The 26,419-nt window shown below is 38.0% G+C and overlaps 1 protein-coding gene across 2 annotated transcripts; it reads left to right on the top strand.

Moving 5' to 3' along the window:
• Positions 1-769: 769 nt before the first annotated feature.
• On the top strand, positions 770-25,609 carry suclg1 (succinate-CoA ligase GDP/ADP-forming subunit alph). Of its 2 annotated transcripts, XM_015036483.1 has the most exons (10): positions 770-878; positions 3,610-3,710; positions 8,824-8,940; positions 9,127-9,339; positions 9,717-9,774; positions 11,595-11,678; positions 15,241-15,392; positions 18,138-18,326; positions 18,815-18,833; positions 25,205-25,609. In XM_015036483.1, exons 1-10 carry the CDS (start codon positions 845-847, stop codon positions 25,210-25,212), a joined length of 975 nt encoding a protein of 324 aa, XP_014891969.1. In that variant the 5' UTR covers positions 770-844; the 3' UTR covers positions 25,213-25,609. The 2 variants fall into 2 exon arrangements, with proteins under 2 accessions (XP_014891969.1, XP_014891970.1); XM_015036484.1 differs by lacking the exon at positions 18,815-18,833.
• Positions 25,610-26,419: the final 810 nt, after the last annotated feature.

The raw sequence follows: 26,419 nt of genomic DNA, 5'->3' as shown, positions 1-26,419 counted from the left end.
TGCACAAGGTAAGGTAAGGTAAGGTAAGGTAGGGTAAGGTGAGGTAAGGTTGAGAGATCGATTGACCAGATCCATAATTTGTAGATCTGGATGATGTGCAAAGAAAGGCTCCAAAAATATAGAAAAAGACAGGACAAAAACAGAGCAAGCAAGGCAGGCATGGGCAGGGAGGGAGCATAGGAAAAAAGTGTCTGCCTTCATCGAGAGCAAGAGAGAACAAGAACAAGCAAGAGATTCTGAGAACAATTGAGACTGAAAAAAGATTTAGAAAATATATATTAAGATAAACATTATCACTATAGATACTTGTCAAAAATGAAACTTTTAGAATATATTATTTACTAATTAGAAGTGGCATTTCGTAACTGTATTGATTTTTTTTCTGTGTTTATAAGAGGGAGAGATAACCACCCGAATATCCGTTTGTAAGATATTGTTCACACAAAAATATGCCACGGTTTAGTTATCTGTTTCACTGTTATTTATGTGACTTTTACTAAAAGTCGTCTATGAGGTCGAGGCGCCCTCTAGAGCTGAAGCGGAATTCTCTCTCGCTAATAGTCTGCCACGGACTTCAATACCCAGAGTGCACCATGAGTGAAAGACGAACGTTTTTGCCTGTAGGAAAAATGAGAACATTAATGCTTGTGTTCATTTTTATATCCAATAAATACATTTTTTTAATGATAAAATGTTGATCATTCATAAATACTAATTTTGTATTTTAAGACAAATCTATTTTCAAGCTTGTTGGTACTCTTGAGTTTCACTGGATTTTTTTTAAGTCAGCTAAATTCTACGTACGAAGTCCTTAGCCTGTGGTGTCATTGCTGAATGACCGAAGATGTCTCATAGCAGGTTGTTTGCCAGGCTGCTTTGTAAGTATTTTATTTAAGTGCGGGTTTTTTCGCTTGAGAAGTTTAGGAGTTTAGTTATTGTACCGCAGAATGTGTGCGCAGGTGTTTTTCGGAGATGTACGGACAACTCTACACTGACACCTGGGTTAGCTTTCACTGAGCTCTCAAAGTCAGACTCATCAGTCGCTGAAGTAATCTGGGAAATCTCTCTTGACAGTCAGCCAACTTGCTTGGTGGTCAATTTATAGTAACGAAACTCGCATTCACTTCTATAACAATGTTATCATTATCTGACCTTGCATGTTCTGAACAGTCAGAGTTATAACTTCTTTGTTGCAGCCACTCTTGTAGAAATGGCTAATTTAGCCACACACTTAGCTGTTTGCAGCTGTATTATAGCAACACTTGATGTTAGCCTTAAGGTTTGCTCAACAGGTGCATATAGTTTGATAGCATTACCAACATACAACACTGTTTTTGTCAATGCCATAGTTATATTATCAAACTCGTATTGACTCTTTGAACTTTGCACAGTGACATTGTTCAGCTCTGCATGAGACTCTGAAAACGGAGCAAAGTTCAACCACCGATCTGCTGCAGCAGCTGCTGCTGTTTTCTGCTGCAGGCCATTAACGGTGCTACACACTCAGAAGTAAAGAAAAAGTAAAGAAAGCATGCCTTAAACTTTAGAGCACTTATCTAAAATTAGGACTTAATAGTGAAGTACAAGAAAAAATATGCATGATAAATTTTTCAAGCCTTTCTAAGCATAAATCGAAAGCGTTGTATTTTTATTCGGTCAATGTTGAGTCAATATTTACTGCAACCAATAAGTACAGGTGCACATTGTTTGGTCCTCATCTCTACAAGCACTTCACATCCATTGAGACAAACTTTCACACTTTCACACCTAGATGAATGAAATTGGATGGAGTCAGAATTTTTTTAAAAGTCGTAATATTTAGGTTTGGGCATTGAATGGGCTTAACTTTGGACGCTGACTTATTCTTGGCTTATTCTCTGGTTAATACTCCTGTTGCTCTTCGGTTTAGATGGATGATGACTATCTCTTGGTAAGTTTCTAGTTGTGCAATGCTTTTTACCTTTCAAGGTTACAGATTAAGCAGTGTTTATTGAGATGTTCAAAGCTTAGTTCGTTTTGTTTTAAACTTCTCCACTGTTATCTCTGATCTGGGTGCTACAAGGCGATTTCTTATACGTTGTATTTAGGGGTAATCAATCAATCAATCAAATTTTATTTGTACAGCACATTTCAGCAGCAAGGCATTTCAAAGTGCTTTACATCATTAAAAACAAAAACACAGGGGTAAGAGAGTCAACAGGACTAAATGCATGTCACACTTTTCAGGTTGAAAAGTTGAAAATAATAAATTGGAAAAACAAGCATAATTTTTATTCCACATCAGAGTCATGAACTACTTTGATCGTCTGTCACATAAAAAAAACCCAATGATTTGCATCAAAGTATAAGGTGGTAATGATATATCGCATGAAAATGTTCAAGGAGTTAGAATACTTTTTAACAGGACACATATCAAGTGCAAAGAAGAAAAAATATTGATTGTGGGGGAAATGACATGTTGACCATACAATGAAAATAATTTGAGACATTTGAAAACGTCTGCATCGATACAGAAAGATTGATATTTAACTTTATGCTTGCAGCAGCCTGGGTCCTTCATATTTCGGTGATTGATTGATATATTTTGTTTAGCGCCTAATCTCTAAGAAAAGCTGGTATTGCACACAGCTGCAATCACAAATACTTAAAATTTAAAACATTTTTAAAAGTCTATATTTTTTTCTGCTCTATTTAGTTCCACCCAGCTGTTGTAAACACTGGGACTGACCACTAGCTTCTGTTTTGGCTCATTGAGTTTATAGAGCAGTTTGCTCAGAGTGAAAACTTTTAGGCTGCAAAAAAATATATTTGTTTTTTCCAATATTGTTTAATAAAGTAGTTTATGAAATGTCAGGATGCGGAGGGGGGCAAAGGCCAGTCCTCATTCCCAGAGCTTGCAGTGACATTTCAGAAGCTCACGCCGACAAATGGGTTTGCTCAACAAGTAGCTAACATGATTAACTGATTTAACCTTATTTTGCTGATGTTATCAAGTCATGTGCTTCCTACATTCATTAAAGCATCATATTATATGCATTGAACTGTTAGATCGGTTGAACTGCAGGGTGATGAGGTTAGGTCGGATGTGAAAATATCTCATTGCTTCAGAATTAAATGGTCGGTGTTTAAGACTTGGAGCAGTTGTGAAACTGAGCTCCTGTTACATAAACACACACGTGTACGCATACTTTGTAAGATCGGTATCTGATGCTCTACAGATTTTTGACTTGTTGGCAGCGCCACTGCAGAAGCAACCCAGTAAATATGTTCAATTCTAAATACTGAAGAGGGTTTTGATTACATCTTCTGAAAACGGGAGCCATTAAGTCTGCAGAAAGCTGGTGGTGTAAAGCAAGAGTGATTTTTGTTGAAACACTGCAGAGTATTTAGCTCGGATTTGATTATTCTCCTTGAAATGAAGTAAAACTTTAATATTTTATTGTCAAACAAGACTTGGAGTGTCTGAATGTTGGATAAACTCTATTTTATCGAACCGAATGTTTTCCAACCACAGCTGTGAAAGGCTTTGTTGAATAATGTCAGCTTGTGTATTGATGTCTTTCACCTGATTGCTCCCTGTGTTGCTTTTCTTCTGTATTGATCCAACAGTGCAGCAGAGTGGAGTCAGACACTGTTATACAGGAAGCAGAAAGAACCTCTACATCAACAAGAACACGAAGGTCATCTGCCAAGGTTTCACAGGAAAGCAGGTTTGTAACCACGACTCGTCTGGATTCTTGTTTCGCATCACTTTAGTTACTTGCGACTCGGTAGTAAAGACTCAGCTTTTCAAGGGAGCACAGACCTTTAATTTTTGCATTTTATAATGAGTGGATGGAGATGATTATTTTTCCCTCACTCCCTTGTCTTTCCACTTGCCAGCTAGCTGTCTTTTCAGCAGCCCTGCCTTTAAAACAAAATATCTGTAACGTTACACACTATCAAAAGTTTAATTTAGTCACTTCCGGTTATGGTGTCTCAGTGAAAGGTGTATGTGCGTATGGCTCGCTGCTAAATCCTCTCAATTAATCCGTAAGTCAGACCAATATTGGCAATTTCGCCTGTTTTGCTTACGGGAAAACGCTTACTGGGGATCATGCCACCGAAAAATGCCAAACCGGTCCAACAACCGACTAAAACGGCTCCACAAGTGAATGCGGCTAATGTAGCTCATGTGGCTAATGTAACTCATGCGGCTATTGTAGCTCATGCGGCTATTGTAGCTCATGCTAACATGGCAGTGCCGGTTAACTTGGATGAGGCTCAAGAAGCGCCAACTAACCGTGATATTCTCTGAGCAATCAGCTTACTGAAGGAGGATATGAACAAACATTCTGCTGATATGCTGAAAGCAATTAAGGATATCAAAGGGGATAGACAATCGCTCACTGCAAGAACTGGGGAAACAGAAGCGCGAATTTCACAAGCAGAGGACGATGTCACTTCCCTTCAAGGCAGAGTTAAATCACTGGAGAAAACAGTGGAGGTGCTTTCTGACAGAGTTGCGGAGCAAGAGGACAGGAGCAGGCGCTCCAACCTGAGACTGGTCGGGCTGCCTGAAAAATCCGAGGGATCGGATCTGTGTGGCTTCTTGGAGAAGTGGCTCCGAGAGACATTAGGTGAGGACTTCACCTCGTCCCGCTGTGTGGAGAGCCCATAGGATTGGTTCCCTTACCTCCAATCCTGCGGCTCCAAGGGTTGTTTTAATGAAGTTTCAGAGCTATCGGGACCGGGAAGCAACTCTGAAAACTGTCAGGAAAATGAAGGAGGTACACTATAAGAACCACCGCGTCACCTTCTTCCCTGACCTTTCGGCCGAGACTCGCAAGATGCAAAGACGCTTTGATGGAGTGAAAATCCGGCTTCGTGCCCTTAAAATTCGGTATGGCATTCTGTATCCAGCCCACTTAATCATCACACATAACGACAAGCGCCGGATCTTCAAATCCGTGGAAGAAGCCGAAAAGTATATGGATGGAATAAGCTCGCAGGCTGAGGACAACGCCAAGACTTAGTTTGTACTCGCCGTTCTTTTTCTGGCATGGTTCCTAAAAGTAACTCAGTATTCTCAGAACGGTTTGTTTCTGTATGTGGAAGCATGAACACTGTTAATATTTCTTTATTACACCTTTGTAATGTTAGCAAATCTCACCTTAATTATTGATATTTTGGTCAGAGCGTTTTTTGTTTATGCCAGCCAACCTATACATGACCATTGTTATGCGTGCAGACTTTTACGTTACCCACTTGGTGGCTGCAACGTTTCATATAACCCAAGTTCAATATTCAGAAGGGGTTAACGCCACATTTCGTTTGGGGAAATATGTGGAGATTTGGGTTATAGGGCTCACTCTGGATACTGTATTTTTGTGGACTTTACACTACTTGAATGAGAGAATAGGAAGGGGCCAATGTATTTTATTTGTTTACATCTCCAATTACACAATTTATGTAAAAAAATATAGGGGACCTATATAGTGAAGGAGTTTTAATGTCCTTTGAACAACTGGTAAATAAGTACAGCCTGCCCCAAAAGCATTTTTTTAAGTATTTACAGATTAGAAGTTTTGTTTTTGCCTCACTGAAATCTACGACTAAACCTCCACTCTCTTCCATAGAGAATATAGCCGTTCACCATAATCAGAGTAGAGGCCTACTTTCCAAATTTTATAATATTTTACTTTTAGCTTCAAAAGAAAATAGTCTCTCATATTTACAAGCCTGGAAAACTGATCTGCAAACGGAAATCCCTGAGGATGAATGGAATAACTCATGTCTATTGGCACAAACGCAAATTATTAACACAAGGTTTAGACTATTACAATACAAATGGTTATTTAGAACGTATATCACTCCTGTAAAACTTCACCATTTTAATTCAAATATTCCTGATATCTTTGTTAAATGTAATATAGATAAGGGTACTCTTTTCCATTGTATGTGGCAATGTGTAGAACTTCAAACTTTCTGGAAGGAGGTTATTATGTTCATCTCTCGTTTGATCGAACAGGATTTTCCAATGGACAGTAAACTTTGCTTACTGCACATTTTTCCAGATGGATTTAAAGGTCCTACAAAGAGACAGAAGCTTGTGACTTTTTGCCTCTTGCAGGCTAAACATTTGATTGCTCTGAAGTGGAGGAACACAGAAAGACCAAAGATAAATGAATGGATTAAACTATTGAGCAACAACCTGGCAATGGAAAAGCTGACATATTTAACAAAAGGAAAGCTTGAAGACTTTAAAGATATTTGGTTTCCCTTCCTACATCTTGTCAAATACTGTGACATGTAAAGCTAATTTTTCTTTTCTTTTTGTGTAGATAGAGTGAGCCCTGGGGTTTGGTGTTCTTTTTTTTTTACTTCATGTTTTTTTTGTGTGCATGCGTGCGTGCGTAAAGCAGAAAATTCTAATAAAACTATCTTGGAAAAAAAAAAAGTTTAATTTAGTGTCAAACAGCATTGTTGCACCTAAAATCAGATAAAATCGAAGTTGAGTTTTTGTTTTATTTTTTAACATACTCTGTGAGATAGCTGTTAACGAGAGTCAAAATCATGTGGGCATTGAATCTGGGCTTTATCTCGTTTCCTTAATCATGAGCAGGTTTTTTTTTTTTTTTTTTTGCCTTGATATGAGGTCATGTTTTTTAGCCTGCCTGCCTTTTTTTTCTTCCCAACAGCAAGCCTTTAGCATTCTTTCAATTCATAAGTCGATGGTAATAAATCTGAACGACAGATTGTTTATTCCTGAAGTGAATCTGTAAGAGAGGAAAAGCTGAGGAGAATCTCATTAAACAAGGCGGGGATGATAAAAGTCTTGACAAAGTGTGCTCAATAAGCCAGAAACCTGGTTTCCATAGATTCATATCCGCCCTCTGTCCTTTAGCACATTTGTTTCTCCAGCTTCCCATCGAGGGTTGTTAAATATAGTTCCAGTGAACACTCCTGGTAATTAAAGGAAGACATGAAATGAAGCAAGTGCTATTGGGTGCACATGGCCATGTCCTTCTGCCTTGATAAGCAAGCAATTTTTCAAAAATTATTATCCCAACATTTTGGATGGTAATGAGTGCCAAAAACAGCAGAGTTAGCAGGGTGAAGGAGTCTATTACACATGGAGGTGAAAATGCTGATGCATGGCTTCCAATTCTACATAATAGGCTGGTTATCATTTTTGCATTAAGGTAATTTATTTCCGCTTGTAGTTTCTGCTCGTCCTGCTTTGCCTACATTGTTTTATCTTTGCTTCTATTTAACCGACTTCATCCTCTGAGGATTAGTGTGGCAGAAAATCAGCTTGGATCAACTGCATGCACCAGTTATTTATGCACATAATTTATGGGCCAAACATTTTTTCTATTATATATCTAATTGGATGCTTCTCTTTATAATTTTTTTTTAAATTGACTTTTAGTTCAAATTATCTTTCAAGGTGCTAGTTATTTGAGCAGGAAGTGGTAATGATTCCCCAAGTTTGCAGTAATAGTCTTCACCTCATGCATTCATCACATCTAACTTTTTTCAGGAGAAAATAGGAAATCAGCAAGTCATACAAAAAAGCAAGAAAGATAAACCAGGAAAAGCTTGATACTTGTCTCTGGTGTTTTTTCTAATAAAGTACAACGGATGATGAACTGAGTCAGTGTGACAGCTTCTCAGTCTGATACAAGGCAACCATTTTGATAAAAAGTATTTTCTTACGTTTGGTTTGACTGCACTTGAACATTCAAGTTCCTGACGAATCAGAAGGAAGATACCGAGAGGGCGTATTTGAGGTTATTGCTACCTTTGTATATTCAGTAGGTAAGAGTCAGAAAATTTCCCCCTGATGTGTTCTAATCAATAAATAGGTGATATTCTGAAAAACCTATATTCCCCTTTATTTATTACATGTAGTTTAACTAAGAGTACAAACTATTTTCAGTCTATAAATATATCAATCTGCAGCTTTGACACACTTTGAGTTTTGGTGAAAAACATGTCTTTAAAACATAAATAGGGATGATCATTTAACTCCATTTCAGCTGGATTCAAAACGACTACCTGTAGAAGTTATTTGTTATTTGTGTTATGTCCCTCACAAAGAAAATCTGTTAAACTCAGAATTGACAAACCTTAAAGTTAACTGGAAATCCACATCAGCCAGGATGACACGAGCGGGGTGTATTGAATTATATTGAAAGGCGACAAAACCTGAAGCTCAGCTGAGTCTGTGTGACAGATATGAATACAAATGGACTTTTTCTTCAAGACTTCTTGTTTGTTTTTTGTTTGAGTTTCTTTCCAGGCTGAGGGAGATGATTTCACATTGCTATTATTTGTTTATTTGTACGCAGTAAGTAAGGAGAAGTCCTTGAGCTGTACGTAAACTTTTAAAGTGTCAGGAATTAAAATTCCCCAAATGTTGCAATACAGCTGTGACACTTCCTCTCCGGCGTCTACGGTAGTGACAGCATCTGAAATATTCTCACAAAGTCTCTTTGGTGTGAAATATTTTACAGCCAGTGTCGATGGGGAATATCCTGGCTGCTTTTTTAAATTTGTTTTTCAAATGTTCTGCCAGGAGATTAAACTAATATCACACCATTATTTATTTGTGAAGGACATTTCGATTCCTTCTCACTAAATAAATTTTCTGCTAGCTTCATCTTCTCCTGGTGCTCAGCCTGTGCCCAGCTCCTCAGGTGATTAATCCTGGGTGGAAGCATATTTTCCCCTAAACATGCCTGCAATGATATCTCAATGGGGACTCTCTAGAAGTGGCTGCATCCCAGTTCATCACTCACACCTGCACACTAATTCCTGCTTCTTCCTGTCTGGTAGGGAACATTTCACAGTCAGCAGGCTCTCGACTATGGCTCGCAGCTTGTTGGAGGAGTTTCTCCTGGGAAAGGCGGGAAGACGCACCTCGGCTTGCCTGTCTTCAACTCGGTCAAGGAGGCAAGTCATTTAAAAAAACAACAAAAAAAACCCAACATATTTGAATCATATTTTTAATGAAAAAGCATTGTTAATATCGGAAGTAATCCTCCAGCCCATGATGACTTATTTATACAAGTCTATAACATTAGGTGGCGCTGTTTGATAACCTCAGAATTTCCCAACATCTTTCATTCATTGTTTCAGGCAAAGGAGGGTACAGGAGCCGAGGCAACTGTGATTTATGTACCTCCGCCGTTTGCGGCCGCCGCCATCATCGAGGCAATAGACGCAGAGATACCCCTGGTGGTGTGCATCACCGAGGGAATCCCCCAGCAGGACATGGTGAAAGTCAAACATAAGCTCTTGCGTCAGAGCGCCACCCGCCTCGTAGGCCCCAACTGCCCAGGAGTCATCAATGTAAGCGCACACACAGATGCTCGATGATGCCAATGCCTTTTTATGTGTGTGTGGTGTAGAATAGAGATACAAGTACAAAGTGCATCACATGGATTGGCAGGTGCTTTATATTCAGTGGACAGATGGGCTTTAATCTAAAGCTAAAATCTGGTGACTTATTCATTTAATTTATGGCAAAGATCTGACAAAGGAGATAGAATTTGCTTCGTGTAATTTTTAAGACAAAAAAAAAAATACTGCCAGAGAAATATTTTTAGTGAAGAAAAATGAAACTTGGACGTGAGAGCTTGACATCCATTTGGCAATTTGAATTTATTATATTGTAAAAAAATAAATAAATAAATAAAAAAAGGTAATTCCTTCTGCCTTTTTTACAGCCTGGAGAATGCAAGATTGGAATTATGCCTGGACACATTCACAAAAAAGGAAGAATTGGTGAGAACAATATACATGTATTTTGTTCCTTTTTTTAAATTGGTATGAAAATATTCTAAATGTTATGGTTTAAAAATAAAAATAATCTTTTTTTATTATTATTATTCTAACAGGGTACTGGGCTGAGTTAATAGCACCCCTGCTAAAAATGTGTGAAAAGCACTAAACTAAATATTTATTTACTCTACTTGCATAATATCACACTGAGAACAAAAAAATCCAACAATTTATGCAGTGTGGGAAATATTTCCACATTAAGAAATGCTTGTTTTAAACAAAATAAGCAGAGGTACAATAATCGGCACTCCTGCTGTCAATACATCTTACAACCCCCTCGTGCCAATAGGACAGCTCAGTCTTTATTGCATTTGAAAAGGTTGGAGCATTCCCTGAGAGACGGACCATTGTCGGTCCTCTATGCACAATCTTTCTAGATTATTCAGACCCTTGGGTCTTCTTTCATGCACTCTCCTTTCAAACTCTCCTCTAGGTTTTCTGTACAATTTAGATCTGGAGACAGAGAATGGAAGAATGTTGATTTTTTTTATGTCTGCTGAATCATTTCTGCGTTTATTTACGCATGTATTTTGAATCCTTTTGTGTTTAAAGACCCAATGATATCCCTAAAATTGGAGCACAGACTATGATTAAGTCTGGGGTCTTTATATACTTTTCAGAAATCCAGAAAACATGTAGTATAAAGCATGCTATAAATTTTAAGAGGTGAAAAAAGTATTTGGAAATTAAGAAAAGCATTGTGTTGGTTGTTTACTCTGTCAAAGTACGCCTGCATTTTTGAATTGCTTAAAAAATACTTTTTGTGTGAAATGATAGTTGGTACAGCTGTTCTTTGTAGGTCAGTAGCTCAAACATTTGGGAACTACTGTCATGGATTACTGGCAGCTTGCTCTGCACTCTGAGAAGGTTTCCATGGCGTTAAGAAGAGAAGCAGGGAGCCAGCGTCAGGTCTTCCACTAATCCTAATGATGGGCATGAGTTGCCTTTCCACATGTTCATCCTGGAATGTTTTTTTGGTGTCCAGTTGAAGTCCCACCAGAGTTTAGCAAAATCCAAATGTTTAAATATTTTTGGTGGGACAAAAAAGACTTTTGACAGAATCTGGTGGATACTGTTGAGACATAGTGATGGCAAGATGCCACGCTTTGCTTCAGTTTTCCAACACTGACGTTTGGAGATGTTTATTTTTCTTTTTACCTCCCGTACCATTCAGCTCACTTTGAATGGGTCGCAAGATAAATATGGGTCCTCAACAAGCCTAGTGGCTAAACGAAGCTCTTACAGCACTTTTTAATGCCCCCATTTCTCACAGATCCTTTTCCTTAGTAGAGAAAGTTTCTTTCCTGTGTGAAACCTTTTCTTCTTGTTAAAATGCAAGCCGAGTCGGGCAAGTCAGTGAAGTGGACAGTTTAAAAGGTCATGACCCAGACATGTCCTCCTCCTGCAACAACCTTTAAATGGCTGGCATGTGAAGGGAAAAAAAAAAAAGAAAAACACTCAATGCTAATATTTTTCTTTATACACCCTTGTGTAAAATCCCTGAAAGATCTCCTGCTGTTGACGGCTTGATAAGCACCATGTGCAGCTGCTACCCGGTGAACCTTTACTGCATGTTGATTTTATTAAAAATCACCGGCTTCTTTCCAAAAACCAAACAGCAGCTGTTGCCAAGCTCTGGTAATAAAAGCATTTGGTTTATTTTGACTCTCTTGCTTGAAGCAATTCAGTCAAAATTAGACTAAAATAGAAATAAAACATACACATTGCATTCTGAGAAATGCTTTTAAAACTCTGTCTTCTAGGCATCGTTTCCAGATCAGGTACTTTGACGTACGAAGCCGTGCATCAGACTACACAAGTGGGCCTGGGCCAGTCTCTCTGTGTGGGTAAGTTACTGCTGACATCATGCATTAAACGTAAATGGATTAAACTCTGATCGCCTAATTTTATTACCAGTTAGCATTCAGATCTTTAGCTTGGACTTAAGTTTCCTGTATGACATCAAGGTGTGCTGAAAGTGGAACTCTATAATCATTTTTATTGGAGCTCCCTGTATTTCTCAAGAGTTATGAAATAACTTCTAAAATATCTAAAATCTTTAAAAAAATTACTCAAGAAAAAAATGGATAGAGAACCAACACATTTGACTGGTTTTTGAAGTGGGGCTTTAATGATTTTCTTTGAAACTAGAAGGGATATGAGGAGCACAGGTTGCTTTATGTAAAATTTCATCACGTGGTCCTATCTTTGTGCCAAAGGCATTGATTTTTTTTGTTCATTAAAATGCTCTTGCCAATTCCAGTTAGCCCCAAATTGAACACTTAAAACCCTCTTAATGTTCAAGAAACACAGTTTTGATTTTAATGACTAAAATCAAAACTGAAATGTAATAATGAGTCTGAAATTCTTAATTCATATTAAAACCTGTGGATCCATTTTTTGTGACCCAAAAATACATAATTTCACAAATGTTTTTTTTTTTTTTTTTTACAAAATTGCAATTGCGTAAAGAACAAACCATGCATGATCACGGTTTTGTGTTTTTAATTATTAGAATAAAATACTTTAATTGACCTTAAGTAGCGCTTTTTATAGTCACATTAGTTCCTGTGTAATATGGTCTATCATCACTTAAACAGAAACAGACTAAATTCAGTTTGTAACAAAAAGTTCTCATTCCTTTAGTTTTTATTGTAAAGATTTTAGTTAAATCCTATGACAACAAAACATTTTCAATTCTGACAGAAACTGAACCATGACCAGGCTAATAAACATGTGCTCGGGTATCAAATCAGTTGACCTTTCTGTATACAGATATTTGAAAACATCAACTACCAGACTGCTTGCCCATGTTATCAGAGGGAATTTTCAGTGCTGCAGTCTGCAGTAGAACCCTGTTTCTTAGCCAACTTCACATCGGAAAGTGTAATCACAAATCAAGCAATCAGGGCACAAACAGTATTTACAGACTAGTTGATGATAACATACCTTTGAAAACCGGAGGCATGTGCTGCCAGTCACTCAGGATGTCGTAAATGTAATTATTTTGGTTTTTTTTGTCTGTGTGTTTTCTCTTTTTTTGATGTAGTTCACAATAATCCCTTTAGATTTTGTGAGTTTAGTTGTAAACAAACATGTAATATTTGCACAGTGCTCAGGAAGGCATGCCACATAATCTGCCATGCAACGTCATGCAGATGTTCATGCCCAAACTACGTCTGGGTGCAAAGTTTGATGCAGCTCTTTTCATCATAACAACAAAAATGAGTTTTTACTCATCAAACATCTTTTCCTCTGGAAAAATTGCATTATGGAGCATCTTGGACATATTTAGTAAAATCCATCTGGCCTTCATCATTATTTAAACAGTTTAATTATCGAGTATCCCTCCAGTCAGACTTTATGAAATCAGTGCAGCAACAGTATTAGATATTATAAAGTTCATTAAGACTGTGGGGCTATTGAGACTGTTTCAAATCTTTTGACTGTCCTTTGGGCTGCAAATTATAATCAGTGCAAAACTTAATATCACTCTCATCTTCTTTTCTGGTCATATAATTAATTTTGTAATTTATTTTAATAACAGCCTTTTAAAATTTTGGATATAAACACATTTTATCCCAGAGTATTTGCTCACAGACTCAGCAGACTAAGCTCCGCTTTAGCTAGAGGATGAAAGTTCAGAAGAATAAAACGAAAATGTAACTTTACTCATCCTTCCTTTTATCTAAATTTGTCACAGATTCAGAGATTTCTGGACATGTCATTAAAAACACGGTTTCCATTTAAATACCTTCGTTTTAAGAGAAGTTATAAAGCGATAAAGTTGTTAAGTTGGGTGAAAGTTTTCTAAATGCGTCAGGTGGCGTGGTTGTGCTTTCACAGAGGGGTTATAGCTACACTTTTTATACTTCACTGATACTGAAAATAGCTCACTTTTAGTCTTCTTCAGTCAGTAGCAACTTCACAACAAAGAGTTGTGCTGCTCCCCTTCAGAATCCTCATGTCTCAAAAACACTTAAAAAACATGGGCGAAGTTTAAGTAATTAATTGTTACAGGGAAGAAAAACAAAACATGTGATATTGTTTTAAATTTAATTTATTTTTCAAGTTATTTTCTGTTTTATGTTGTTTATTGCAGTTTTTTAATTAAACTATTAAGTATACAGTATACTTTGGTGAAATAAAATATACCGAGTTATCTTTAAGGAAAAAAAAATATATATATATATATATATATATATAGTTCCTTCATTAGTGAAGAGCTGATGTCACTTTTCCCAATTATTAAACTATTTGACTTCAGCCAATATTGTAAGATACCTAATATTTTTTAACGTGTCTTTGAATACATTTATGTTTATTATTTCTATAGATGATCATCTTCTGTTTAATTGTTTTTTTATTTTCCAGACTGGTGGAAAATTGCAGTATGTTTTTTTATTTTTTTATTGCTCATATATAGTTCCTGTTTGTTCACAAATGACCAAAACAACTAGAAATTGTCTTTTTTTTCTTTGTAGGTTTTTATTTTGTCAAAACAAAACAGGAAGAAAATAAATAAGCAATAAGGGAAATTTGAAAGGAAACTGGCCCTGAGCTGCTCGTATTGGCAGACAAACATGGAACAGACCGTCTCCTTTTTACACCTTGTTTTGTCACCATGGAAATCTTGATTTGTTAATAATGCATTATGGGAACAGGTCCACATTAAAATCTTTAATTATTCATTATTTTAGATTGGAAAAAATATTATTCAATTATAAATATCATAAAGCATCTTTAACCCTACATTGTTGTTTTGTGTAGGTTTTCTCACATTTCTTAGAAAAATTGGTTTACACATGCTTTGTAAGCTCTGCTACTGACATAAAAGCATCCTTAAGGTGCCGTTCTAAAAAAAAAAAAGGTTGTTAGTAACAGCTGAAGTGAAACGGAAAAAATAAACAAACGTCTCTCCAGATCTCAATTTCTAATTCTTAGTAAGGACAAGGTAGCTGCTCCAAACTATGTGGAGCTGCTCTAAGGTAGTGCAGTTCTCTTCTGACACTGCTGACTTAGAGATGCATTCACCATAGAAAGTTTTGAGAAACCAGCTGTGTGCTTCCTACTCAGGGCACCAAGTATGAAGCCAGGCTTCCATCTTTGAGGCTCGTGTTTCTCTTTAAGAGTTCATGAAGAATAAAATTAAAAGATTTTTTTTTTTTTTTTGCTGGAAATAATATTCCAAGTAATCCTCCCCCAATCTGAAACAAAGATAAATTGACTATTGTTAACAGCTAATGTTAAAAATCCACAATTTTTGCCCTTTCCTGTTTTATTTCAATGCCTTTTCTCAGGTCTTATTAAGGTGAAGCAGGCTTTTATGTGCTTATTTATGATTGCACTTACATAATTTATCTTTTGATATTCTTGGATGCATAAGTGTTTGTTTTCTTCTCCTGAAAGGTATTGGTGGTGATCCATTTAATGGCACAAACTTCATAGACTGTCTGGAAGTGTTCCTGCAAGATCCCAAAACAGAGGGCATTATCCTCATCGGAGAGATCGGAGGAAATGCTGAGGAGAATGCTGCCGAGTACCTGAAGCAGCACAATACTGTAAGCAAATAACATACTAACACTCTTTATTTACACATGCTCATGTGTGTGTTTTTAAACTTTGCTTATGATTTTTTGAAAATCAGCAAAAGATTTACTAAAAAAGTAAAAAATAAATAAAATAAAACATTCCCCAAATCTGCCAGTTTTTGTGAAGAAAGGCAACCATCACACACACAAAGAATATGTTGGAGTGTTACCTTTATTTTTGTTTTTTTATCACAGCCTCAGGCTTTCTCCCATATATTTCTCAGTTATTTATGTGATGAAGGTAGGAAGTGACAGATAAGATGAAGGTGTGACTCACAGGTCATGTTTTAGAAATCGACCGCGGTGATGAATTGTGAAGCTTTTCTGATGCTCACTTGTGAGGGAGGTGATGATTGGCTGATGTGACGACGCTGCTGACATTTACAACTTCTCCAGGTCTGAACTCTTGTCCCGTGGATTACTTTTTACTGTGTTAATTTTGCTCTGTTTGTTTCTGTATGTGTGTGCTCGGTGCTCTTGAGCTGAGAAATGGATTTGATGTGCCCTCTGCTGCTCTAATGCATGCAAATCTGCCGCTGGCGTCTCAGGAGAATAACTACTCTGACTGAACAAATAAAGTACAAACAATCCCCCCACCCAATCACACAGAGTGTTGACAGTGAGGGACAGTTCAAATGAAACACAAGCATGAAAAGCCCAGCAGAGTGTGGGAGTAAGCTGCAGATTCCCCTTTGAAAGTCACTTGTGTAGAAAATTGTTCATAAAATGGTGCTCTTAGACCTGTTTTTAAAAGTCGAGTTGTACAAAGATGTCAGGACACAATGTTTTCACTTTGAATTAAACCGAGTTTCTCTTCATTTGAGGCTATTTGAATTAGAGTTTCAGACAGAGTAGCTGCTGGAAACCAGGCCCATCACAGAAACTCTGTGTTGGCAAATAAATGATATACCTGCACTTTTTAAAATTGCAGCTCTAACTGATAGAGCTGCACCATAGAAAACTAGGATTCTAAAAATGGAAGTGGTGCTGGAAAGATGGTGCATAGGCTGGAACTGGATTAATAAATAAAACTAGGTTTATTTTTTTGTCTGTACCTGAAATAATAAAAAAAAAACTTTTACAGAGATAAATGCATCAAAGCTTATATATCGACATGTAAATGAGTGTTTAATAGGATGTCTTTTTTTTACATGACTGTATACTTTCATTATTGTACAGTGTTCCATCTTTGTAAGTAGATTTGAAAATTTGGCATTCAAGCTAACATATCTATTAATGTTCAATACACCGTTCAAGTTTGTACGGATTTGACTGATAATAAAATGAGCTTGTCTTCTGGTGCATGAGTTTTTAAAGCTGTGTTATATGTAAGCACATTCCAGCTACTCCTACCAGCCTGTCATGTTTATAGGAGCCTAAAATAGTCTGAGTTCGACTTTAGTTGGTGTTTACAGTGCAAAGCACTTCCCCTGTCATGTTGGCAAACAGAAACGGTGAAACTCCCCTATTGGTCCCTTAATGAATGTAATAAATCTGCGCTGCTAACAGTGAACGACAGAAGACGGCTGGAGCGAATAGCACAGCCCCCCCTCCCTTTTTGAATTGTTACTTGGTGCCAAGAGAGGCAGGAATTAATAGAGTAATTAAACCTGTTTTGCTTGAGGTAGATTTAAGGCTGGATTCACATGAGGGCGGTTTGTGTATTCAGAACGTGCTTTGATTCCTGAGTAGACTGTTTTCTGCTAATTTGTTGTTTTTGTTTCTGTTTTTTGTTTTTTGCTTATAATCTTTCGTTGGTTAGAAGAGACGCTTGTAACATATTCAGAGCTCTTTATAGTGATATTCCCTCCCTCTCTGCTTTTTCTGGGTAACTCTGCGAGACTTAACGCATCTAGTTAGTGATGCTTTTTCATCCAGGGCCCTCGACGTTCCCTTGGCTGATGTATGCTCTGCTAGTCTCAATTATCAAACGTCGTCTTGAGCGTATGTGTATTAAGAGGTGCCATCTCGTTCCTGCCAGTGTCATCTTTAAATCTGGTGCTGAAATGCTTGCAGGAGTGTGTGTCTTTGAAGGACCTCGCTGTGTTGCTGTGGCTGTTAAACATGCCACATTCGCTCTCTGGATGCTGTCTGCCAGATGAGCGTCAGCCTGTACACACGCACACAGCCGTCCCCAGCAATTATGTTGTTATCCCTAAGTATGAAATATTAGCTGCTTCGCACACGCACAGCCTCTGTCCCTCTTTCTGGTTGTGATGTTATGGCTGAAGATGAAATATTAGCTCTCTTCACCTTGGAAATGATCTTAACTGTTGAATGTAACATCCATCAATGAACAAGTAGCATAGCCAAGCGCTGAGCTAATCACTGGCTGCATGACTAATTACCAATTCAGAAATGAGATGATATGAAATGACAGGAGCCTGAGCCCCTATCTGGTCACACTGCCGCCCATGCAATTAAATGGCTTGATTGACCCTTTGTTTTAATAATGCTGGCTTAGACAGAGATGACTGGTTAGACTTGCGTGTTATCATGGAGCTCTCTAATGGGAGGCCACAAGGTGCATTGTGTCTAATGAATGAATGAAATGCAGGTGCAAAAAACTAATTCCTTCTATTTTTGTACAGACAATGGTGCTACTGGTGTTTCCCTCCAGTGTTTCTCTCTTTATTTTATTTTATTAATTTTTTTTGTTCATCTTTCTAATCTTAAGCTCATTTCATTTTGCTCCCTGCACCCTCCATCATCCAGGGAGATAACGCCAAGCCTGTGGTGTCGTTCATCGCCGGGCTGACGGCTCCTCCAGGCCGCAGGATGGGCCACGCTGGTGCCATCATCGCTGGTGGGAAGGGCGGAGCCAAAGAGAAGATCGCAGCTCTCCAGTCTGCTGGAGTTGTGGTCAGCATGTCCCCTGCTCAGCTGGGGAGCACAATGTTCAAGGTGAGACTTCACCTAACCACCACGGCAATAACGGTGGAAACATGATTAATTGTGTTGAATCAGTTATTGAAATTATCATCAACTAATTTAGTAATTAATAAATTGTTAGAACAACATGGTCAGAGCAGTAATTAAGCCTAAATGGTACGAATAATCATATTCATTTTGCATTTAAGATTAAAAAAATGCCAGTTTCGGCTTCTCCTGGTACTCATTCTGTGAAAAGAAAAGTCTCCTCTTGAGCATCTTTTGCAATCCGATTATTAATTTTTACTAATCGGTTAATTTAAAAAGCAATCAGCAAATTTAATAATACAGTACTTTTTAAAATAATCAATAGCAGATGAAGTCTTTGGTTAAACCTTTACGCCCAAATCTGTTTATCTGGAAGACCGCCCTGCTTGTACCTGCAAGAAAAGCTGCAGTCTTGTGTAAGGCCCTCATGCACTTGCATATGTAATTAAACAGCTGTTTTGTATTGTTACCAGGTGATGAACTCTGTGAGAGGTACGTAATGTCGACTGGTTATCAAGCTAATTCCCCATTGTTGACCCGATTCAGTGCAACATTCTTTGATGACCCCCAACATTTACATTAAAACACTTTGAAGAATGAAGAGCTCCTTGTCAAAGCTACTTCCTCTAACATGACTCACTGGCTCATGATTTCTTTTTCAAGAACACATCCGTATTTATCAAGCACAGTTTAAACTTCCCTCGAAGCATGTTGCAAATCCAGGCATAGACTGAAATTCAGAGCCTAGAACTGTTCCATCTGTTGTGTGCTTGTTGTGTGCTCCCCTTCGTTGTACATTTTTCTATCCCGGTTTGTGCATGGTCGATCTCGTATCGTCTGTGGAAAGTGCAGCTCAAGTCAGAGATGGATACATCTACAGTTTCTTTGATGTTGACTTGTCGCTGTTGTGGTTCTTTCGCTTTTGCATATTTGCTTTTCATTAATTTGATTTCCCCCCAGACTTTCTGCATTTTTGGTCTGTTTACTCCATGTTCTTTGTTGTCTTGATACTTGAATCATAGCATGTAACGTAAGTGTAAGCACGTTGTGTGACAGCTATTAGTGTCCTGGTAAAACGCAGTGATCATAGTACACACCACTACTATAAATTAAAGGGTGCTGGGGCGGTGTGTGATGTAGAGGTGGAGCGGATGCTTCTTATAGGGAGGCTATTAATCCTCAACGCAGCCATCCGAGGTTCGATTCCCAACCCTGGGACCTTTGCTGCCTGTCCTCCGCCCTTCTCTCTCTGCCCATTTCCTGTCTAATCTACTGCAGACAAAGGCCACTAGTGGCAGAAAAACCTTTAGAAAAAAATAATAAATGAACTATTGCATCAAAGCACAGATTTGGCCTCAGGGATTTTTTTGAAATTGAAACATCACCTACTGCTTATACAGTGGATAAAAAAGCTAAGACAGACAGTTGGAGACAAGCTTATTTTTATTTTGGGAAGTGTACATGTAATTTACTGGAAACCTGCATATTGTCATCATGCCAATGCTCTGACTTTTCATTATTACATAAAAGCAATTTTAAAATGCTCAGTCTCAGAGTGGCATTTTGCAAATGCTCAAAATGATAACATAATTTGAGATCTATTGAACTGGAATGCTTCCCTTGTTTTTGCTGCTCTGCATCTTTCGTCAGTCTGTTTTCCTGTATTTTTTATTTTTTTTGTTGTTGAGGTAGGTGTATCACGTTCAAATGGTGGAAAATACTTCCATAATAAATTTATAATAAAACCATTAATAATAAAAATTCAAATAGATGGGGACAGCATGTAACCAAACAGCCACATCCATGCTGGGTTAATTTCACTTTTTCAGACATTTACAATACAAAGAAACTAAATAAATTCACAGATCTCATTTCAGTTGAGCAAGCGAGCCAGTAACAGTGTCTTGCAGACACATTTCTGTTCTTTGAACAAACACTGCAGCAACTAATTATGATATGGAGAAATCCAGTGTAACCAGTAACTTCTAGAAGTAATCCAGGTAGGAATTAGTACATTGTATGTACGTTTTTCTTAAGATGCAGATGTTCTGTGAATGTTGCTGATGTACAGGTGGGAAACTATCATATCTGACCCAACAAAAATATAGAAGATGGTTTGGTCAGAGAAAACTAAAATTGAACTTTTGGGTCTACATGCTAAACACTGCCTGACAGAAAACTAACAGTGTACTCTCCAGAACCCTCTGCCCCTATGGTGACACTAGAAGCTGCCAGCATTATGCTGTAAGGAGGATTTTGTTGAGCAGGGTCAGGGAAGCCTGACAAAGTTGAAGGGAAGATGGATGGAGCTAAATACAGGCCTTCATGGAAGAAAGCCTGTTAGAGGCTGCAAAAAACTTGAGGCTGGGGCAAAGGTTCCCAAAACACACAGTCAGAGCTTCAATGGATTGGTTTGGATTAAGCCATGTTCATGGGTGAGAATGTCCAGATGGACATCCAATGGAGAATCTGTGACAGGACCCGAAAATCAATGTTCACAGTTGCTCTCCATTCAGTCTGAATGAGCTTGAGCCATTTTCTAAAGAATGATTGAGTTTTAACCAAGTTGATAGCCACACTATTACACACCTGCTGTTCCAGCTTTACATTCAAGTATGCTGGAGTGTTGGTCACTGTTAGTGTTAGCTTTAAATTAAGCACTTTTACAAATGTGAGAAGATTTTTTTATTTTTTTTAATAACTTAATCGGTTTTTCTAGGAGTGTTGAGGTTTAATTTTTAATGTGCTGTAAACAAAGAACTGCTGAAAAGAGGGGCAAAAATTAATAAGCATGTGTGGAACTGAACTGACGCTACCACCTCTTTATTTAAGTTTATCCCAAGGGAGGCACAGTTAACAAGATGTATAAAAAGTGAAAGCATGTATTACACCCATTTATCATCCTATACTTTCATTACCACTGCTGGCACTACTGCACACAGATATAGATTTACATGACATTTTTTGCCACAGTTTAATTCATAATCATTGCGTGTAATGATGAAAAACGCGCGGCGTGGATGCTCATTTTTCCCCACACGTTGTATTCATACATCTCTCTCTATCTCATTGACCGCTGTAATCGAAGTAATAACGCATAAAAAGAAGCAAGCGGACACAATGCTTCGAGTGTGGCCTGAAACTGTGGTGACCCCAATAACATCTGCTCAACTGACGGAGTAAACATCTGCATCCACTGACCCTGATGAACTTTGCTGGGAGTGATTAAAAAAAAAAAAAAATTATTATGCAAAACAAGAATAATGTGTCATCACATTTAATCAGCTGGAAAAATAATTAACGGCGCCTCCCTGTCTCTGTCTTGACCATCTTCTTAATTTGTCTTGAAAAGGTGTCGAGCACTAATAGGGCTCCCTGCATCTAATAAAACCATTGCTCTAAACAGTTTGTTGCCAGGTTTGCATAAATGCATCCTTAAATGCTGAAAAGGACTGTTTTGTCAGAAGAGGTCGTCAACATGAAGCTTTAGATGGGAGGATATGTAACTGTAAACAGAAGTCGGGTAAATTGTTGTGAACTGGCGGTGCTGAGTTTATTAAAGATGCATTTCAGCCTTGGACCACGGCGCTGTGGCCACTGGGACATGCAAAGCAAATGCTTGTTTTGAACATAAAAGTAGAAATTGGAAGATATGAAATGGATGATCAGAAGGGAGTTGGTTCATCTTATCTGTAAAAACCTTCATGGTCTAAGAAAGTTTTATCCAATTTAGATGCTGTATAAGCAGCTGTTTACCCTTCAAAACTAAGAGGGATCTTTGCAAGCTTTTTTTTTCTTCCCTCAAGGCTGAAGCAAAGTAGGCATAGTCAATGTGATGTTGTTTTCACCTGGACAATCATTTTTAATTAAGCTTGTTCTAACAGTTCAATTTTATAATGCCTTCACAGGCCACTTAAGTCTTAATGTGTTATGGTAATTGAGATTTTGTTATTCTAGTAAACACTTTGGGTCTTTTTTTTTTAACACAGCGCTCTTTTTTTTCAGTCATTAGAGTTATAATTGTCTCCAGTGTTGGTGCTTGGATTGGTTGTAGCTACATGGGATTGCAGTACAACATGGTCACATTATGAACATATTTCTATCTTGTTCTTTTCATTCCTCTGCTGAATTTTCAGCTTCACTGAATATGATCACTTCTCCCCCTCAATCTCTTTTCTTTTGGTCTGTATAGATCAAGGAGGCCCATTTTATAAAATATTCATCTTTTAATTTAAATATATGTAGCGTTTATATATTATATTTATAACTATATTAATAGTGATTTTTCTTTTATCTCGTTTCATTGATAACTAGCTTTAAATACATTAGAGAGGACATATTTGTGCAAGATTGATGACAATAAAATTTTAGCAAGTCTGCTAAAGAAAAAAAAAAGCATTTGATCGGTAATGTGTCTATAATTTACTCCAAAATCCGTTGCGTTCTCGAAATTCTGTTTGAAGCATGGAAGCACATAAAACTTTGTTTAAAATAATTATCTATTAAATTAACTTGATTTCTGTAATATGGGTTTTTGACTGCCAAATGGCCTCAGGTTGTGTGTATATTATAGTATGGTGTAGCGCAGCATAATATTGTATAGCATAGCATAGCATAAGATTGTTTAGCATAGTATTGCGTAATTTTGTGTAGTATAATATAGCATAGGATAATATAACATGGTATAGCGTACCATAGGGCAGCACAGCATAGTATGTGCTGTGCTGCCCTATGCTATACTATAGTATAGCAGCATAGGGCTATACTATAGTATAGCAGCATAGGGCTATACTATAGTATAGCAGCATAGGGCTATACTATGCTATGCTATAGTATAGCACAGCATAGTATTGTAAAGCATAATATAGTATAGCATAGCTTAATATAGCACAACATATTACAACAAAGTTCAACATAGCATAGCATATTATAACATCTTTGGTATAGGATAGTGTAGTATAGTTTAGGATGTAGCCTGGTTGTTTAAATGAGCCCAAATTATCAGGCCTCTCTGTGCTAAACACTTGATATGAGGCGTTTGGTTTTTGTCATCTTAAGTCTGTTTTGTTTGGATCCACCCAGCTGCAGAAAGCATCACACAGCATGATACTTTCACCACCATGCCCTAACATGGATGGTGTGTTGATGGTGAATTTCAGTGTTAGTTTTCCATATAATATATATTTGAATCTTGTCAAAAAGTTACAATTTGAAGAAAGCAGCTTTTTATAATTTAACCCTGTTTTAAACCTCTCTACAACCTTATGGCAGATGTCTCTGCTGTTGACTTCCTGCCTCTGTTTTCATACTAATAATCTCTTAACAAACCTCTGAGACATTCACAGAGCAGTTGGATTATTACTAATACATGTGAACTCTTATTTACTGCTAGGTGATTTCTGAATGCCTTTGGTTGCACTGGACTTTATTTAATAACATCAGAAAAAAGAAACTGAATACAAACATATATCACACGTAAGTTTTTTTATCGGTGCAAATAGTTTTTTTCTAAGCCATTTATTCTTCTCACAATTATGCACTACTTTGTGTTGCTTTTGCACAAAGCCCTTTATAATTCAAACCCAGTAGGTGCAGAAAACAGAAGCCTTTAGATTTTGTTGCTCTTATAAATTCAACAGTTGAAGCAGAGTTTACTGACGTTGTTTACTGTGCCTGTCGGCCTCATATATCTGGGGCCAAGTGCGTCAAAGCTGTTGTCATTGCTCGCTTGTAAATGTCTTGCTTTTCTTTCATGTCACATTTACGTTCGCTTTTCCCTACTTTCGGACCAGGGGTATTTTCACTTGTCGCCTTTGACTGACAACCTCTACTTTTCTCATTTTACTCCTCCCCTTGCTCTTGACTTGTCAAACGGCAGGCTCAAACAAAAGTGTTTTCTTCCCCTGTTCTTAGGGAAGAGCTCTGCAATCTTTCCCTGGAGCATCTATTTGTTTTGTGACCTTGGAGTTGGTGTCTCCTGCTTGTCAGAAGCACAATTTTTGGAATTCATTTTTGTCAGTTTTTACCTTCCACTACCTTTCTTTGTTTGCCTTAATTTACATATGTGCCTCTAAACCTTCTTCAGTTCTTTTATAGTTCTCCTTTTAAGGAAAAATACAGCAGATGGCAAAAAAGCACTCCAGTTCCTTAGAATTTTACCCAAATTTAATTTGCCCATCTCTGCAGTCAGATTTAGATTGCGAGGCTGCATCTTAACCACTTTGGATTTTTCATGTTTTTATATTCCTGCCTCAGGGTGGCAGTATAACTTCGTGCATTCACAAGCCACAGAGGAATGGGCCAACTTGTGCTCGAGTGCTTGTGTGTTCTCTAGACCTGATAAATGACATTTGCATTAAGTTACTCTCCCCCTCGGAATGGAAAATTCTCTGGGAACGACGTATTCTATCATCCTGCGATTTGTGTGATACTCTGCAAATTGAATATGTAAATAGCAACATCCTTTTTAATGGCTAACATAATGCCTTCTCATTTATAGTCACATGGTTGGACTGCACAGATAAACACAGCTAGCATAACCTCACATAAATCAGATTTTCACAGATGTACCACTCCCATCGATCACAGGAAGCAATCTGTTTTTTAATGTTGACAACCAACAAGTGAGCTGTTAAAGTGCTCGAGCTTTCCCACATGTATGTGCTGAGCGAGGTAGACTCTCAAGGAATGAAAAAAAAAAGAGACTCTAGAGCTACTCAACACTCTCCCCCCCAACAGCATATCTGATGCACAGGATCAAAACAAGTCTGTATGAATTCCACATGAATAAATCATTCATGTCTTTCTGTCTCACTTCGTTTGACGCTCCGTGTCTTCTTTCTCTTTGTTGTCTGTCTTTGCAGGAGTTTGAGAAGAGAAAACTGTTGTAAATTGCGCTCCAAGACACCCGACTTTTAACCCATCCACCTCGCAAACGAGACGATTCTGGAGCTGGACATGCCCTGCAGTATCTGTGAACCCCGACTATCTCATCGTTGATAACGCACATTGCGGTGTTTCTGTTGTAATTTCTGCCATAAACTTGTACCTTGCACATAATGAAAGAAATAAAACATTAGTGTCTTAGTGGTGTTCGAAACATCTCTGTTATAAGCCGTGCAGGAGTTTTTCAATCAATGTTTTCTTCCACACAGTGCTACCAGCTAAAAGGGAGATGCCACAGTTTCATTTTGTAACATTGTAAGATGTATTTCATCATCAATATTACTGGCTGTCCACTTGAAAAAGAAAAAAAAAAGTTCTCATTATTTTCCCCCTGTGTTGTGTGTGTATAATTTCAAACATCATGCACAACTACTCTGTCTGTTCGTGCTTCCCAGGATGAAAGATTCAGTAATAGCCTCGATGGACAGAACGACTTGGTTTAAGAGTTAATGGGATTATCTTTTTTTGTTGAAGTTGTCTGCAGTCAGGGGCTGCACAGTGTTGCAGCCCCTGACTGCAGACAACTTCAACAAAAAAGTTGTGCAGCCCCTGACTGCAGACAACTTCAACAAAAAAAGATGATCCCATTAACTCTTGGTAGAGCTGTTGCCTTGCAGCAAGAAGGTTCTGGGTTCGATTCCAGGCCCCGGTCTTTCTGCATGGAGTTTGCATGTTCTCTCTGTGCATGCATGGGTTTTCTCCGGGTACTCCAGTTTCCTCCCACAGTCCATAAACATGACTATCAGGTTAATTGGTCTATCCAAATTGCCCCTAGGTGTGAGTGTGTGTATGGATGGTTGGTTGTCTCTGTGTTGCCCTGCGACAGACTGGCGACCTGTCCAGGGTGACCCCGCCTCTCACTCGGAACAATAGCTGGAGATGGGCACCAGCAACCCTCCCGACCCCACCAAGGGACAAGGGTGTAAGGAAATGGATGGATGGATGGATGGATGGATGTCTGCAGTCAGTATCTTACCTCTGGTAGGTCCAGACTCGGTTCTGACCAGCTACAAGCTACGTATTGGAATCGAATGCCCCCTTTCCTGCATTAGCATATTTGTAATCTGAAATATCCAACCTTTAGTGTGTGTAGGGTTTAGCTAAATCACTTGTGGCACATTTAGCAACACCTC

Source organism: Poecilia latipinna, unplaced genomic scaffold (assembly GCF_001443285.1).
Source record: "Poecilia latipinna isolate Pla-1442-1.1 unplaced genomic scaffold, P_latipinna-1.0 Scaffold370, whole genome shotgun sequence".
NCBI classification, from domain to species: Eukaryota; Metazoa; Chordata; class Actinopteri; order Cyprinodontiformes; family Poeciliidae; genus Poecilia; species Poecilia latipinna.
Note: the sequence above shows the minus strand (reverse complement) of the source record. Positions and strands in the feature narration are given on the sequence as shown.